Source organism: Enhydra lutris, unplaced genomic scaffold, assembly GCF_002288905.1.
Source record: "Enhydra lutris kenyoni isolate GAN:26980312 unplaced genomic scaffold, ASM228890v2 scaffoldscaffold10, whole genome shotgun sequence".
NCBI lineage: Eukaryota > Metazoa > Chordata > Mammalia > Carnivora > Mustelidae > Enhydra > Enhydra lutris.
The window spans coordinates 575,570-591,170 of NW_019154094.1; the positions used below are offsets into that span (position 1 = coordinate 575,570).

General features: G+C 55.7%; 1 protein-coding gene across 4 annotated transcripts in view; it reads right to left on the reverse strand.

Annotated features, from left to right (window-relative positions):
- LOC111144354 (bromodomain containing 4) overlaps window positions 1-15,601 on the reverse strand; it is a 92,281-nt gene that overhangs the window by 6,130 nt on the left and 70,550 nt on the right. For all 4 annotated transcript variants that reach the window (XM_022498618.1, XM_022498614.1, XM_022498616.1 and 1 more), the window contains exons 8-13: window positions 13,243-13,452; window positions 12,181-12,380; window positions 11,544-11,839; window positions 10,391-10,501; window positions 967-1,019; window positions 480-852 (exon numbers count right to left, since the gene is read on the reverse strand). In XM_022498618.1, the coding sequence (XP_022354326.1) occupies window positions 480-852; window positions 967-1,019; window positions 10,391-10,501; window positions 11,544-11,839; window positions 12,181-12,380; window positions 13,243-13,452 (1,243 nt within the window). The remainder of the gene's footprint in view (window positions 1-479; window positions 853-966; window positions 1,020-10,390; window positions 10,502-11,543; window positions 11,840-12,180; window positions 12,381-13,242; window positions 13,453-15,601) is intronic.

A 15,601-nucleotide genomic window follows, 5' to 3' on the forward strand; every position in this document is an offset into this window, starting at 1 on the left:
TGCGCTCTGCACCCGACCTTCCTCCCTTCCCTTCAGCTGCTCCCTATTTTCACACTTGCCCTTTAGGTCTCAGTGTAGGTCTTCCCTGAATCCCCCAGGGGTGGGTGTGGCTGTGTGTGTGTGTGTGTGTGTGTGTGTGTGTGTGTGTTTGTGTGTGTCCCAGCATCTCCATCCTCAACCTGGAGCTGGGGTGGTGGCGGGAAGGGGGCGCACACATCTTTTTTTCCATATCACACAATGCTTGGCCCAAAAGAAACGAGTCAGTATCTTCAGTATGGGGACATTAAATAGCAGAGCCTGTGCCTCGGGGGCTCACAGTATCCTTAACAGCTCAGGGAAGCCAGTGACCTCCCCTTGGGAGGCAAGACAACTATAGCCGAGGTGGGGGCTCCACAAGTTGCCCAGAGAGCCTAATCACAGTGAAAGAGCAGGATGGAAGGGGGCCTCCCCACACCTCAGCAGGTGTGGCTGCAGCTCACCTGGAGGAGAGACCACCGAGTGCTGGTTGAGATGAGGTGGAGTGCTGTGCTCGGGCGGCTGGGGCAGGTGGGGGGGCAGCTCGGGCTGCGGCAGGTGCAGGATGGGCTGGGTGAAGTGGCCGATGGGGTCGAAGACGCTGCCTGGGAGCTGGGGCTCCAGGACGGGCACCTGGGCGGCGATGAAGGGCGGAGGCGAGGACTTCATCGTGGGGGCTGCCTGCGGCGGCATGGAAGGTGGGGGTGGTGGGGGCGGGGGCTGCTGCTGCTGCTGCTGTGGAGGTGGAGGCGGCGGGGGCTGCTGGGGTGGCGGCGGGGGCTGCTGGGGCACAGGGGCCGGGGCTTGCTGCATCTGCTGATGGTGGTGGTGATGGTGCTGCAGACAGACAGGCTGGTATCAGGCAGGCGGCACACACCTGGGTACCCTCAGGGCCCACGATGGCAGGTGGCCACTGCTCACCTGCTGGAGGACACCCCTGAGACCACGTACCTTCTTCTGCTCCCTCCCGGGGTGCCCCTTCTTTTTTGACTTCGGAGCCATCTCTGCAGAGGGAAAGAGAAGGTGGTGAGGCTATGGGGCAGAGGACTGTGAGCTGGCCTCGCCTCGGAGGCAGAGCAAAGAGAAAACGTAGGGTAAGTTCAGGAGAAGGGTCAGTGATGGTGACTGGGCGGGTAGCTGGGCTCTGTCTGGGATGGGAGCCAGCCTCAGGAAAAGGGAAAACGTGTGGGGTGTCACCTACACATTTGCCTGCCGCTTTTCCTAGTGGGGGACATAGTGAAAAGCCTCCCTGCCAATTTCCAGACCACCAGCTGGCTCCATGAAAGGATAACACCCAGGCACACTGGGAGCTGAGCTACAGACACCTCCTCGCCCAGCGTCTCCCTACTTGCTGGTCAGACGCCACTATGGTGACCCAAGTGTCTGCATTCCAGCCCGCTTTGCTGTGGAACAATCTTGACATTAGAAATCATCACATCCATTTGATGGATTAGCCAAGTGAGACTCAGAGAGAAATTAAGGCACTTGCCCGTCACACAGCTACAGAGTAACAGCATGGTAGCCTCCAACTGCACTGCCCTCTATGCGGGCTCCTTCCCATCCTCCCAGGGGAAGCCAAGATGCACAACTGGGGGTGAGAGCATGCAGCGGGACTGACCCACGCCAAGAGGCCTGGCCGCAGAGCGAGCACTGTGGGGAGGGCAGGACGGAAACAGGCTGGTCTCCCGGGAATGACCAGCAGGAAATATGGAAGGTGCTCACTACCACTGGCAGCAAAAGGAGGCCACCAACCAGTACCCCCGTCCTCATGGGAGACCAGCCTCTGATAAGTCCCCGTGTTGGGACAAAGCCACTGCAGGGACCCTCCCTGCCGTGTGTGCCCTGGTCCCTCAGGGGCTGATGGTTGGTTGCTGCCATCGCGTGGATGCATCCAGGGTGGGCCTGCCCTGCAGAGAATGTGCAGGAGCCAGCACAAGCCCACCTCGGCACCCGCTCCACAGATCTGTGCTAACCATCTCTTGCCAGGTGTTTGCCCCTCACCAATACCAGCTGGTGTGCAAACCCCAGAGAGGGAGAGGAGAACCAGTCAGTAGTACTCATGGGCTAGGAAATGATGAAGTCACCAACCAGGTGGGAGGTGCGACCCATGGTGCCTTCTGAATTCCTGTCACCAAAAGACACCTCATGGCTTTGCCTGGCATTCCCTAAGCTCCTTGCCAGGGCGCCGGCTCTTGCTGGTGTTGGGAGGACACATGTTTTGCTACCTCCACTTGCAGCTGCTTCAAGGAGGGCCGGACTAAGCTTCTGTGAGGTGCACAGCCACAGCGTACAGTGTGCTACCAAAAGGGATGAGAAGGGACCTCGTGCCCTGCAAGAGCTCACCACTCAATGCAAGAGACAAGACAGTGTGACACAGACCTCAGAAGCTACAGACACACGTCCTCATACAAATGGCAGCAGCTGAGGATGTCTGGGACACGCGAACCATATGCCCAGCCTCAAACCTGGGCACTGGAGATGCCAGGATACAGGGTTCAGGGCACTTTTGGTCACAGCAGGAAACCAGGTGAGAGGAACACTCTTGTGGGTGGGACACATAAAAGGGAACAGTTTGAGTGACTTGCAGGATTAGGGCCATGGGGCTGGCAGCTGGGGGGTAAAGGAGGCTGAACTAGAGAGGTGGGAAGCCCAGGACCAAAAGGACCCTGTATGCGCTGGGGGAAAGCACGGTATACAGAGGCCACTGAGCTGAAGGGAGCAAGAGGAAGGGGCCGAGGGTCCCTCCAGGATGGGTACCCTCTCCCGGCAGATTCCAGTAACATACACTGAAGCTCGAGGCAGGCTGGAACAGTTGCTCACACACTGGGCAGGCCTTTGGGAGACTGGGTGATCGGGAACTGGAGTAAGAAGGGGCCAATGGGTAAAGTCTGACCAGGAAAAGACACCATGTTGTGGGGAGACAGCTGGGGTGGCCTGTCCTCTCATGGCCCCAGGGAAAGCACTGTTTTATCCACCATAAAGGAGGGATGGTGGCTCTGAGCCTTCACTACCTCCCCGCAGCGGGGGAACAGAGAGGCCCACATGAACACTCATCGGGACAAAATGCAGCAGGGTCCCAGCAGCTCCAGAGAGCGGCTGCCTTGGGAAGTGTCCCAGATCCAGGTCTCCATGAGGAAGTGCTGGTGAGAAGAGGGCAGGCACAGACTGGGAGAACCAGTGGGAGGTGTATAGCAGACCTCTAGGACCAGAGGACACTACAGCGGCTGGCAGTGGGGACACCAAGGGGTGCTGGAGCCTGTTTGGGACAGCTGCATCTGGCTCACACGGCCTGAGCCTCCTGTCGGAGTTACTGGTAGGAAGACAAGACAGGAAGTGCACAGCTTCACAACACACCAGCCCCAAGACACCCCACACAAAACTCTCTGGAAAGGGTTACATGAAGATGGCCTCAAGTACTGTGTGATCTTTATTCCATGAAAATCTTGAACTCAACACAAATTTAATCTTTACATAGGATGATAATTGTACAAAGAATTAAAACGTTTTTTTGTAAAATCTGATTAAAACACTGATTCCTCCCGCCCTTCCCCCACCCCCACTCAAGGGAAGGAGACAGGATTGAGAGAGTAAGGGCAGGGCAGAGCAGAGGCACAGGCCACCCACCCCTCCTACAGCAACTCCTCAGGCCCCTGCAGGCCAGCTGGTGTGTCAAGGCCCAGTTGGCATGTCCCCCTGCCCGCACACAGGAGGCTGCCAATAAGGAATGGGTACTGCTCTCTCTGCTCTATTACTGGGGCACTGGGCTCAGGTGCCGGCTGAAGTCTAAAGATCAAGTTCTCTGACAGATGGAAACCCCATGGGCAAGGAGGCCAGGATCCACAGACAGAAAGGGCGCAAAGACCCTGCAGGAGAGCTGGCCTGTGGCTATAGCTGGTATGCACGAGTGTGGGAAGGGGTGGGGCAGCACACAGCCCGACACTGTGGGAATCCAGGCTGCCATTTGTTCCAAGACAGCAGAATCTTCCCAGAAAGACAATGCCAACAGCTTCCCAACTGTCCTGTGGGAATCTCCGGGCATGAAGCCCCCTGGCTCCAGCCAGGCCGAGCTGCACTGGGAACACATCAGGCACAGGCCAAAGGGCAGCTCAAAATAGTCTGTTTGGCAAATGGAGCTTGACTGGAAATCAACTGGCCAGAGGAACTTGCAAACATCACTGCAGGGCCCTGGAGGCTCTGGAGGGGCTGGATCTAGAACACAAAGCCCAGAAGAAGGGTCCCAGGGTTTCGGCACTGGAGGTGGCCAGTGCCCAAGGGCCTGCTGATGGTGAACTACACGTCCTCAAACTTGCTTCCAGCTCCAGAAGGCAGGCTCCAAGATGCCAGGAAATTGCTACAGGCCTTGAAGAAATACACACAAACTACACTTAAAAAAAAAAAAAAAAAAAAAAAAAAAAAAGGCGGGGGGAGGGCACTCCCTGAAACACAGATGCTGCTCCTTAGGGGACTTTTCATCAGACAGTTTTCTGCTGAAATGCTGGATTCATGACCAAAAAAGGGCCACTATTTATTTTTAGAGCAAAAAATCCTATTCAGCGCCTCTCAGAGGGCCTGGATGATGCAGCCACCCCAGTCTGCCCTAGCCCCTCAGGCTGTCATTATTCTAGGGCACTGAAGAATGGGAGGGGGCTTGCACTGGCAACACCCCTCAGAGATGGGCACGGAGCAGGCCCGAGGGCTTGGATGGCCTCACTACAGACTGGTCCAGTGCTCTGGGTTTGAGAGCCCTTTCGTGTCCACTAGCCCAGCACCCCACCCCACTGGGGACAGGAATCATGGACTCAAGGGCTAGGTCAGCTGGCTGTACAGCTGTTTCTCCTCAAGTGCCCCTCGGCAGGGACCCTCCTGAAAGCAGCTCTTGACCACTGCAGCCTGCTTCCGATTACTTGGGAGGGACAGGGAGGCAGCACAAGAGGTACTTTCCCCTCTGTGACTTTAGGTGAAGAGGCCAAAAAAGCTGGGAAAATGCCCAACAGGCAACAATGGGAACAATGAAAACAGAAGGAAGACTCCAGAGGCCTGGGAGTCAGCTGTAGCTGGTGACAGCCTCCAGCTGATGGAGCCTCACAAGCCACCAGAGGGAGGGCATGCTGAGGGACAGCCCCGTGAGCTTCCAGGCCCAACCAGGCTTGCCCCGAAGGCCCCTGTTCCTCACTGGGGAAAACTCTAGATGTTAAGAGTATTATTCTTCCTTAGGCTGAATGAGACCTTCCCTGGCCTAACGCTATTTTAAGGTCCAGGAGAAAGTGGTCAGGATTCAGACAAAGAGGGAGGGATGAAGAGAGAAAACATACTTGTGATGGGGCCTTGCACACAGAGCAGCACCACATGTATGTGTGTACAGGGGGGATTGTCATCACCCGCTGGGATATGCCACCCACCCAGAAGACCCCAGACGACCAGGGAGGCTGGGCAGGACAGCCAGGCAGTCTTTACACAGGAGGCCCGGGTGGCCAGTCAAGCAGGCAGCCTTCCCGGAGGCGGGACTAGGCGTGTACTGCTGGACATGACTAATCCACCCCGGGGGACAGGCCCAGGGCTCTGAGGAATTCCATAACTTGATGGAGTCCTGTCCCTTTCACAGAAGAAAATGGACTTAAGCTATAGCTTGCTGGGAAGGAATCTGGAACTGAAGACCGTTTTATTAAGAGTCCGTGTCCAATGATTAGGCAGGACCTACATAGAGGGAGAGAGAAACCAGTGTGAGAGAAATGGTGTGGAATGTACCATTCAAGTCACAAGAACAGAAGAACCACAGACCGAGCCAGTCTCCTGTGCCCTGCCCGCTGACAGGGCACGAGAGAACAGTGCTGGAGCCTAGGAGCCCTGCCCCCTGCGGCAACAGACCCACCTTCCTTTTACAATGGGCACAGTTCCAGCATATGTCTCCAAAACCACCCAGGGCCCTGTTTATGCTTCTATACAGAACAGCTGCTTCCAGTAACAAGTTCCATGTGCTCCCTGAGCGCAGGCTGGCATTTCCTTTCCTAAAGGTCTTTCAACGTGAAAGGTGCCCTTGCCTGCCCTAATTGCCATCACTCCTGAAAACCAGCCAGGTGAGCCACACCAATCAGGCACCCCTGACTCTAAGCCTATCCCCGCTGGATCTGCTTTTCTGCACACTGTCCACCTCATGCAGGTGATGCCAGCCCTTCCTCAGGGCCTAGACAGAGGTAAGAAAATCCCCCAGAAAGGGGCTTTGGAGTACAGGACCTCCAGCAAACAGCTTCATTTTTACATTCCTACAAACCCCAAGAAACCACCATCACCACAAAAAACAAAAACCACCAAAACCACCCCTCCAAAACAAAAACAACACACTCAAATTATAAAAAGAGTAAGCAATTATACACACTGTGTATAACTGGGAAATTATCACCGGGGAAAAAAAGAAAATGAAGACAGGCCGAGGAGCAAAACTGTCCTCCTTTTCCCAGGGCATCGAGTGTGTTTCCCCTTGGTCGGGGAGGGGCATGGGGCCCGTTCCCACCCACACAGCAGAGCGGATGCCTCTCTTAGAGCTACGGATGCAACCAACACTGCACTCCCATGGTCTTCAAGTGTGTGCGTGGGAAAAACCCACCCACCAGCCGGCCTACCATTCAGAGCACATTCCACAAGGCTCACCCTCACCCACGAAGCCCCAGAGTCCCTCCAGCTGTGACTCCTGCATGTGGGTGTATGAAGGGTCACCTGACAGTACAGGCAGACCAGCTAGAGTCCCATCCTCCAGGTCTCCTCCTATCTCCACTCCACCCCCACCCCTACCAGGGGCTTCTCCCTTTTCCCAAGGGTAAGTGTCACACCCTTGGAGCAGACAGCAGCGGGCCCCAAGATGGGACTGGGATCCAGTCCCTCAAAGACCCCAGGGGCCAGAAGCTGAGGCTGGTTGTCTGGGAAGAACACCCCATGGCCTCTGCCTGCACTTTCCGGCTCAAATCTTTCCAAAACATCAAGCATTCCTTTTCCCCCTGGAGCTATTAAGAAACACCCACGTGCTCCAATCCTGGGAAAAGGAAACAAGGAGACTAAAATAGCTGGAGTGTGCTCCCACTGCAACTATAAGACCAGGCCCAAATCCAAGAGCAATGACCATATCTCCCCGAACCTGTCCCAGCCCAGGTAGCTGGGGTAGGAGGGTGTGCTCCGAAGACGGACATGAGCTGTGTGGAAAGAGTCCATCATCAGCAATGTGATGGAGTGGAAGGCTGGACAAAGAGTCCGAGGACATCCCTCTTGGCCCCACGAGCCAGGCAGACATGATCCCAGCATGGGTGATGCAGGGGAGGCCACAGCTCTACCCACAGCCCACCTGGGATGGCCATGAAAAAGTGGCATTTGTATCCCCCATCCTATCCGAGTACTAAACCCTGAAGCAGACTCAGTCATCAGCCAGAACTGAAGCTCAACAAAAGACCACAACCCAAGCACTAGCTGGGTTCGGATGACGTGCCAGGACCGGCCAACAGCGTGCTTCTTGGCATGCGGGCGGGCAGAACAGGATACATGGTGGCCTGGGAACGCAGCTAGAAGTCCAACCCACCTCCCCATCCCCTAATCCCCAACTGTGGGAGCATCGCCTCCCTGAACTACAGCTTGGCCCCACAGACCAGGCCCGTGCCCTGAGGAGCCCACAGCATCCTTATCTATGAAGAGAAGCCATGAAGGGTCTATGCAACCCCCTATCCCCATCAAGCCCCAATTTCATGCCTCTGTTTGGTTTCTTTTGGTGATTCATGTCTCTAGGCCCTGTCAGCAGAAATGACCCTTACTACAAGTGACAAAAATAGGCTCTTTCAGGAATTTCGGCTCCGGTCCAAATGGAAACACAAGAACGAGGAGGGCAAAACAATTAAGTCCCAAAAGACCAAAGGAAATACCTTCAGTGCCCCCCACCCTGCTCTATGCCCACTAACTGGTCACAGAAATCAGGGCTGCCTAGCTCCAGGGACCTAGCTCAAACAGCTGCTGGAGGAGCTGCCCTAGAAGTGAGTGCGGTTTCCTGTGTGGGATAGGGTGGGGGGTGGTTGCATTCAGTGGTGTGGGGGAACAAGCTCCCACTTTGGGGCTGACAGTGTCTGAGCCCCAGGGCATAAGCACAGGGTAGAAGCGCTCAGGTGACCTACACCAAAGCTCTCCAGGGCACACAGATGGAAAAGAAAAAGCCAGGACCTTGAAGACAAACGGGGGCCTCCCAAGACGCAAGGTGGGGAGGGTGCCTGGAAAGAGGGATGAGCCGGAAGCAACAGAGCAAGCCACTGGGGCCTAATCACTGGAGCCTGGGAGCCTAAAGGCTGGCGGCTCGGAGACTGTAAATCTCACCCTCCTTCCCGCCCAGACAGCTGTTCCCAGGACTCTCAGATTACTTGTTGCACAATCTTTCCATTTCTTTCAAAGGGGGGACAAAAAGGGAAAAATAATCTCAGCAGTCCGGAGCTGCCGAAGATGCCGTCACAGCCATCCCACAGCACAAGGCAGGAGGTGGGTGCAGGGCACTTAGGAGCCCAGGAGAACTCACTCCTCAAGCCAACATGACCCCAAAGAAGAGCTTGGGGATCAGGAACAAAGGCCAAAGTCACAGACTTGCCATCAGGACCTGACGGTCGGGTGCCACCATGGGGCCAAAACAGTCTGCCCTGGGCCAAACCACACTGTTTTTAACATTCAGGTCCCCTGCCAATTCCAACCTTTGGCGTTTTCTTTTGGCCACACAGATCCTTAGGAGAAAATACTATGAAACCCCTAGTAGGAGCAGCCTGCTAGGGACCACAGGAGGTGCAAAAGCCCAGGGCAATGGCAAACCCGAGGCGTGGCTGGCACTGAAAGTGAGAAGTCAGTGGCCACCAGGAATGCTAACTGGGCCCAAGAATATGGCCATTCATCCTACTGAGGGCAGAGGGCCCTGGCTTGGGGCCAGGCCTCCCTGGCAGGCATGGGCTGTGGCGCCCCCTGCTGGTTGACAGATTAAAAAGCCATGGTGAGGGGGTGGTGGTGGTTAGGAAGAAAAGGACAAAGGATGGAGACAGGAGGCCGCAAACTGCCCACAGCTGTCTCTGCATACAACAGAGCTCAATAAATACAGAATATAGCTTAATGAGTCTCAGTTGAACCCCCTGGAAATGAGGTGGTCTACAGAATTTGGAGTCCTGGAGAAGCCCTTAGCCTACCCCAAGGCAGCCCTCCAACCCACTAGGGAAGTTTGGTACTCTTTACCATAAAAGTGACAAGGAAGAATGAGAAGACCCAGAAGCCCTCCCATCCTCCGCTTCCCCGAAACGGAGGCAGGGGGAGCAATCCTCACACTTCCTTGGCATGATCAGATCACGTTATTTTCATGAACTGATTAAGTGGGGCTTACTGTTTATCTCCAGTAAGAATACAATGCCAGACAGGGGGTAGATCTATGAAAGAAAACACCAGGGGTCTTTGTTGCCCAAACACGTTTCCCACTGTGGATACTCATACTACAACCTGCCTGGAGGGGCGTGCCTAAGGCCCCAGAGCTGGCTCTCCAGTGGTCTGCAGACTGTCTTGCTCAGCTGATGGAGTAGACCTGCCCAGGGGCAACCATGCTCACCCAGGCACACGTGGCCAGCTCCACCTCACAACACAGGCTGGGCGCCAGGCTTCTTCTCTAGCCTCTCCTCCGGGCCAGTGTGAGCACCTGCCTGCTCCCCAAGAATAATCAGGAAAGTACACATCTGGAGGAAAAGCTCCTCTCCCTACCACCATGCAGCTCTCAGCATCTGCCTGCCCTTACTCGCTCCCACCCCCCACACCGAAGCTGCTGCTCAGGCTTGGGGGCAGGGGGGTATGTGGCGCTCTGCTAGGGCACCAGGGGGCACACGTGCAGGCCCATGAAACATAGAGAGAGGAACCGTTAGAGGTTGCAAGACACGGTGGTCCAAGTGCATGCACAGTAAGGAGCAGCCAGTGCAGCTGTGAGCACCCTCTGGGGAGAAAGGTAATGCCCTGAGCCTAGGTGACAGCAGAGGCGATAGCAGACTTCGCCACACCTGCAAAAGCACATCCCCTGAAACAGCCATGCTGCATGCGACTGAGGCATCGGGAAGACCGTAAGACTGAGCACGGTCACACTAAGGTCAATGCCACCACCTGGGCCCCAATACCCAAAGTCCTCACCAGCAAGCCCCCAAGCCCCCCAGGACTGTGCAGTGTCAATACCTTCAGCAACTTCTCCTCAGGGTGCAGGGTCACCCACTGCCCCAGGGAGAGGGTCACCATGGCGGCCCAGAAAGTTCTTAGGACCATCATCTCTGGTCTCTAGCAGCCTGAACACATAACTAAGCCTGACACAGGCAGGAATGCGACGAGTCACGAAGGAAGTACACCTAACCTGTTTCGGAGTCTTCGCTGTCAGAGGAGCTGGACTCGCTGGTGCTCTCTGACTCCGAGGACGAGAAACCCTTCATCTTGGAGGAGCCAGCAATCACGTCAACTTTCTCAGCTGTAATAAAACAACAGGGACTGAGTCAGGCAGGGCCCTGATCAAGGAGGCTGCCGCTGGCCACAGACACACCCCAACAGCCTGCAAGAAAGGCCAGCAGTGAGTTGGTGGCTTGTGAGCCAGAGGGGGCTGCTACCAGTCCCATATCTCCCCGTGATAAACTGCTAGCCTACTGCACGTCAGCCAAAACTTGGCTGAATACCAGAATTTTCAAGCGACCCCACAGAATACCTTGTGCTGGGTTCCTCAGAGAGTCCAAAAAAGGCAGGAGGGGATTCCCTAACATGAGCAACTGCTGGGGCTCCCTCGGCTACTTCTCAGGCAGTAGGTGAAGGTGACCCAAAGAAGACATGACAGCAAAGACAAAGTAAGACATGAAAGAATCCCAGGAGTCCCCAGCACCTCGGCATGTAGACCGAGGGCAGAACGTCATTGGGCAGCACCCCATGGAAGGGCCCGAGAACCTCAGGAAGCAGTCCAGGCTGAGAGAGGCTGTGCATCACATTCTGACATGGATCCTAAGTCCTACTGGTCTCAAGACAAAAGCTGTGAGCTAAGACAAGGCATTTCTAACAGGAAAGAGCTGCCTGGCAGAATGTTGTGGAGGGAACAGCAGGCAGGACAATGCTGACCTACACCATCCTTTCTCCTGACCTCCCCCACCCCCATGCCTACTGCAAAGAGGCGGCAGCGGGGGGTGGGTGGCTGGCACTGGGGGAGGCTCAGAGGCAAGAGTAAGAGCCGTGCTGCTCCGGGAAGGGGCTGCTGAGGTGCATGAGCGGGGGGTGGGGGGTGGGGGGTGGAGACTCAGGTCGGTACCAGTTAGGAGGCCAAGAACAGCACCCACAGTCCAGGGCAACGTCACCACCCCCACCCCCCGAGATTTCTTTGCTTAGAACACAGCTTTTATAATTGGAAAAACAGCCTGCAAAGGGAGAGGGGCACGTGTGGAAGGCAAAGTGAACTGCGGCTAGCCTCCTCCCTCTCGGCTGGGATGGCTAGAACACACCCTGCTCCCCCACCCTGGGGAGCCCAAGAGCACCTTGAGGTTTCCTTTTCTTGCGCAAACAAGAGGTCACATAGCGCTCCAGTTCTCGCAGGGTGGACGGCTTCAGAGTCTCGAAGTCAATCTCGATCTCATCAGGGTTGGAGTTCTTGAGGGAGGGCTCTCGTGACTGGATGATATGCACCACTCGGCCCAGCTTCTCACCAGGGAGTTTGTTGATGTCCAGGCTGAGCTGCCGCTTCTCCTCATATGACATGGGCTTGCACTTGTCCTCCTCCTCCGACTCGTACGCCGGCGGGGGCTTGCTCTTCATGGGCGCTGGCTCCTTCTTGCTACGAAAGGACGATGCAGGAATGTGAGGTACGGGTGTCCTGGGAAAGCCAGGCACCCATTCCTCCACTTGGGGCTTGATGGACAGCTTCCACACCCCCACCCAGAAGCCTTCAAGGGAAACAGGGGAGGCTGTTATCAGGAGCACCCCTTGGTGACAGACTGCAAACCATGCCCTGGTCCTCGCCTTCCACTCCATGCTACTTGCTATCCTCCTCCCACCTTCCCCAAACACAGTGGGTGCCAAAGATCCATCCCAGAGGAAAGGTCAGAGAGGCGGCCTCCCTACCCACCATGGCAGGCAGGGGGGTCCCCACCCAAGGTACACCGGGGAGGCACAGACCTCGCATTGCTGTTGCTGCTGTTATTTTTCTTGGTCTTTTTAGGAGGAAGTTCCTTGGCTTTACTCTTCTTATTCTCCTCTACTTCCTCTTTCTTTTTGTGCTTTTCCTTTTTCTTTTCTTTTTTGTCTTTCTCCTTTTTCTTTGGTTTGTTCTGCTGGGGCTGGGAGAGGGCTGCAAGCTGCTCGTGCACGGCTTTGAGCTGTGGAACAGACAAGCAAGACACACACACCCATCATCCTGGTCTCTGTGTGCACCCCCAGGTGTAAGGGAGCGGGGCGGGGGGAGCACATGGAGAGTGCTTGGCCCTCAGCCTTGTGACCTGTTGCCTCACCAAATTTTCAAACTGCCCGTGCCCACCCAGGCCACAGATTCCAAGGGTGGCCAGTGTCCTTCTTTGCCAGGGGAGCTGGCATCTATGCCCATCTATGACCATCCAGAAGGAGGGTGCCTAGAAGGGTGGCCCTGATCTCTGGCCTGTAGGGCCCCAGGAGAGATGGATATCCTGGCTCTGGCTCCTCCTTCCAGATACTGGAAGGGTCTAGAAGCCTCACCTCTACCCAGAGAACAGCCACATCTCCCCAACAAACACCTATGTATGTACAACTGACTCCTGAAAAACGTAGGTTTGAACTATGCAGGTCAACTTACATGTAGTTTGTTTAGTTTGTTTTTTACAATCAATACAATACTGTAAGCGTATCTTCTATTGCTTACGTTTTTTTCACTTTATTAACAGCTTACTTTATTGTTAAGAATACAGTTCGTAATGAGCGTAACCTATAAAGCATAAGCTCATCGACTACGTTACAGGTAAGGCTTCTGGTCAAGAGCAGACTACTGCTTAAGTTTTCTGGGGGAGTTAAACATTATACACTGATTTCTGAAGCACAGACGGCTTCACACTGCTCTGTGTTTAGAATGCATGTGCACCCGGCACAGGGAGACCAGTGGGAATCCTGCTCCTGCTGGAACTCCCCATGTCATGGAGACCTGTGGGGAGAGACTGACTGCCCAGTCTATGGATTCTGGGGGACTGCGAATGGGGCCGCCTCCATCCTCACCTGCTCCTGGAGCTCTGCCAGCCGCTGGGCTCGCTCCTCTTCAGAGTCATCAGTGGAGCTGTCGCTATCCGAGGAGCTATCACTGCTGCTGTCGCTGGATGAGGGTGGGGCCACCACTTTGGTGGGGGGTGGCACCGCCGGGGAGGACACGGCCACAACAGGCTCCTCTGGCTCATCTGGCATCTTGGCAAAGCGCATCTCGAACACATCCTGGTGGGGGAGAAGCCATGCCCATGAGGGCTCCCAGGCATGTGTGGCAGGGGGCTGCCTGGGATGTGGCTCAGCATCACCACAGCCTCCTTGGCTGCTAGGGTTGACTCAAGAGGAAGTAAGCAGGAGGGTCAAAGAGGGCTGGGCTGATGATGATCCCCCCTACTCTGCCCACTAAGGCAAGGGGTGGGCCAAGGCCCCTTGCCAGCTCTTCCAACACTCCTCACGAATTTCACTTTGAAATGAAATATGCTCCTGCCATGGCCTGGCCCCCATTCCCCAGGAGAGACAGCCCAGGTATGTACATGTGACCCAGGTCACAGGTGGCAGCTGGCCCACTGAGGGTGGCTGCTTGGGGATTGGAGATAGATGACGGGTCAAAGGAGGGACCCACAAAGAGTGCCCTAAGGCTCTCATCAGGTCGGTGCTTACTCAGCACTTCCTGAGGGACCCTTCTGGATGCCAGCGCTGGGCACCAAGCAACAGCAGTGAACAGAACAGGAGCTTCTACACACCTCGGGGTCATCCTCCTGCAGGAAGTGGGTGCGTTCTATAGTTCTGGACACCATTCCAGGCGAAGGAAACAGCACATGTAATGGCCCAGCCCTGCAGTAAACGTACCTGGCACGGAGCCAATATCCAGTGAGGCTACTGAGCCTCTGCTACAGTGGGCACATGTGTGTCCGCCTCCCCACTCCTCAAATCACCTGCAGGGCATGTAACTGAGCAGAGCCATGCCACTGGCTGAGGTGTCTCCAGGGCATGCCCGGCCAAGGTGGGAAAGTATAGGAGAATGGCTATAGAGGGTCCGGAGGATGGGCTGCAGGAGGGAGTTAAGTCTTGTGGGACCCAAGCAAAGGTCCCAGGGCTATTAATCACAGGATCCCTTGATGGGAGACTGAGACCTTCCAATTCTAAGACCCAAGAATCTGATGGTACTCCACATGGGGTCACAAAGCCTGGAGGCAACAGCTCCGCCTGGGCATGTGGGTCCGTCTGTGCTGCCTCATCAGCCAGCTGGTGGGTCCCTTCCTACCCTGAGGGCTCTGGGACCATAAATCCAGTAATGACTCAGGACAGAGGACAGCAGTGAAGGGAACACAGCTACCTTCCCAGCAGGATGTTAGGACCTGCTTTAAGCCCGGAAAACGTTTGTCAACATGTCATCTCCTGTAAGAAGGAGGCCTTCCCCAAGCGTGAGTCGATACTTCGGAGCAGCATGGCCCAAGAGGGCTGCGGGAGCAAGCTCCAGTGCTGCTGTGTCAAACAAACTAGGGTCCACTTGACAGAGCTGGCCCTAGAAACCTCTCCTTGTATCTCTGGAAACACAGCTTCAGGTTTCCCCGCCCCAAGGCAGCTGGGAATGGTGACCCCGGCAACAGAGTAGGTTTGTCCACAACTGCAGTGCTGTCCCCTCCACCCAGTTCAGCCTCCTTCAAGGCAGCTCCTCCTCCCAGTAAGGTGAGAACCTAGACTGCTGTCTAAATGGTTATGCTACCAGACTAAGTACTGAAAGGGTAACGCCTTTTTACTTCACACAGAAATAAATTCTGAAGCAGGTCTGAGGGCAGTGGAGAATTACACATCCAGGGGATGAGCAGAGACTGTCACTGCCCAGGCCACCGAGGAGACGTGCCCCACAGTGCCCTGGATATGGGCAAAGCGCAGGATAAAGGAGTGTGCCTGAAGTGTCAGGACCCCACCAAGGGAGGAGAAGGCGAAGCACGGCCAAGTACTCGGTGTTGCTGGGAGATGAGCCTTTACTAGGTGGGAGCTGCCTCATGCCACTTATCTACGTACACCCAGCCTCTCCGGCCAGCTGCCAGACAACACTACCCGTGCCACAAGGACATCCTGCTGCTTCCCAACACGTTGTAGCTGTTGTGGAAGGGGGGGGGGTGGGACTCATCCTGAGGCCTCCTTCCACTTCAAGGGTACTCTAGGGCCCTGCCATTCCAAGACCATAAACAGAGAAGAGCACAAGTTAGGAGGCCAGGTGGGCTGGCTGGGAAAGCACTACAGGGCCTGCAAGCTGGGTCTTCTGGCTTCCTGGACACGCCCAGCTACAAGGCCTGTCCTCCTCCCATCTGCTCTGGCTCCAGTGGGGGACATCCTGGGACATGTACTTTGGCCCGACTGCCAGTGAGCC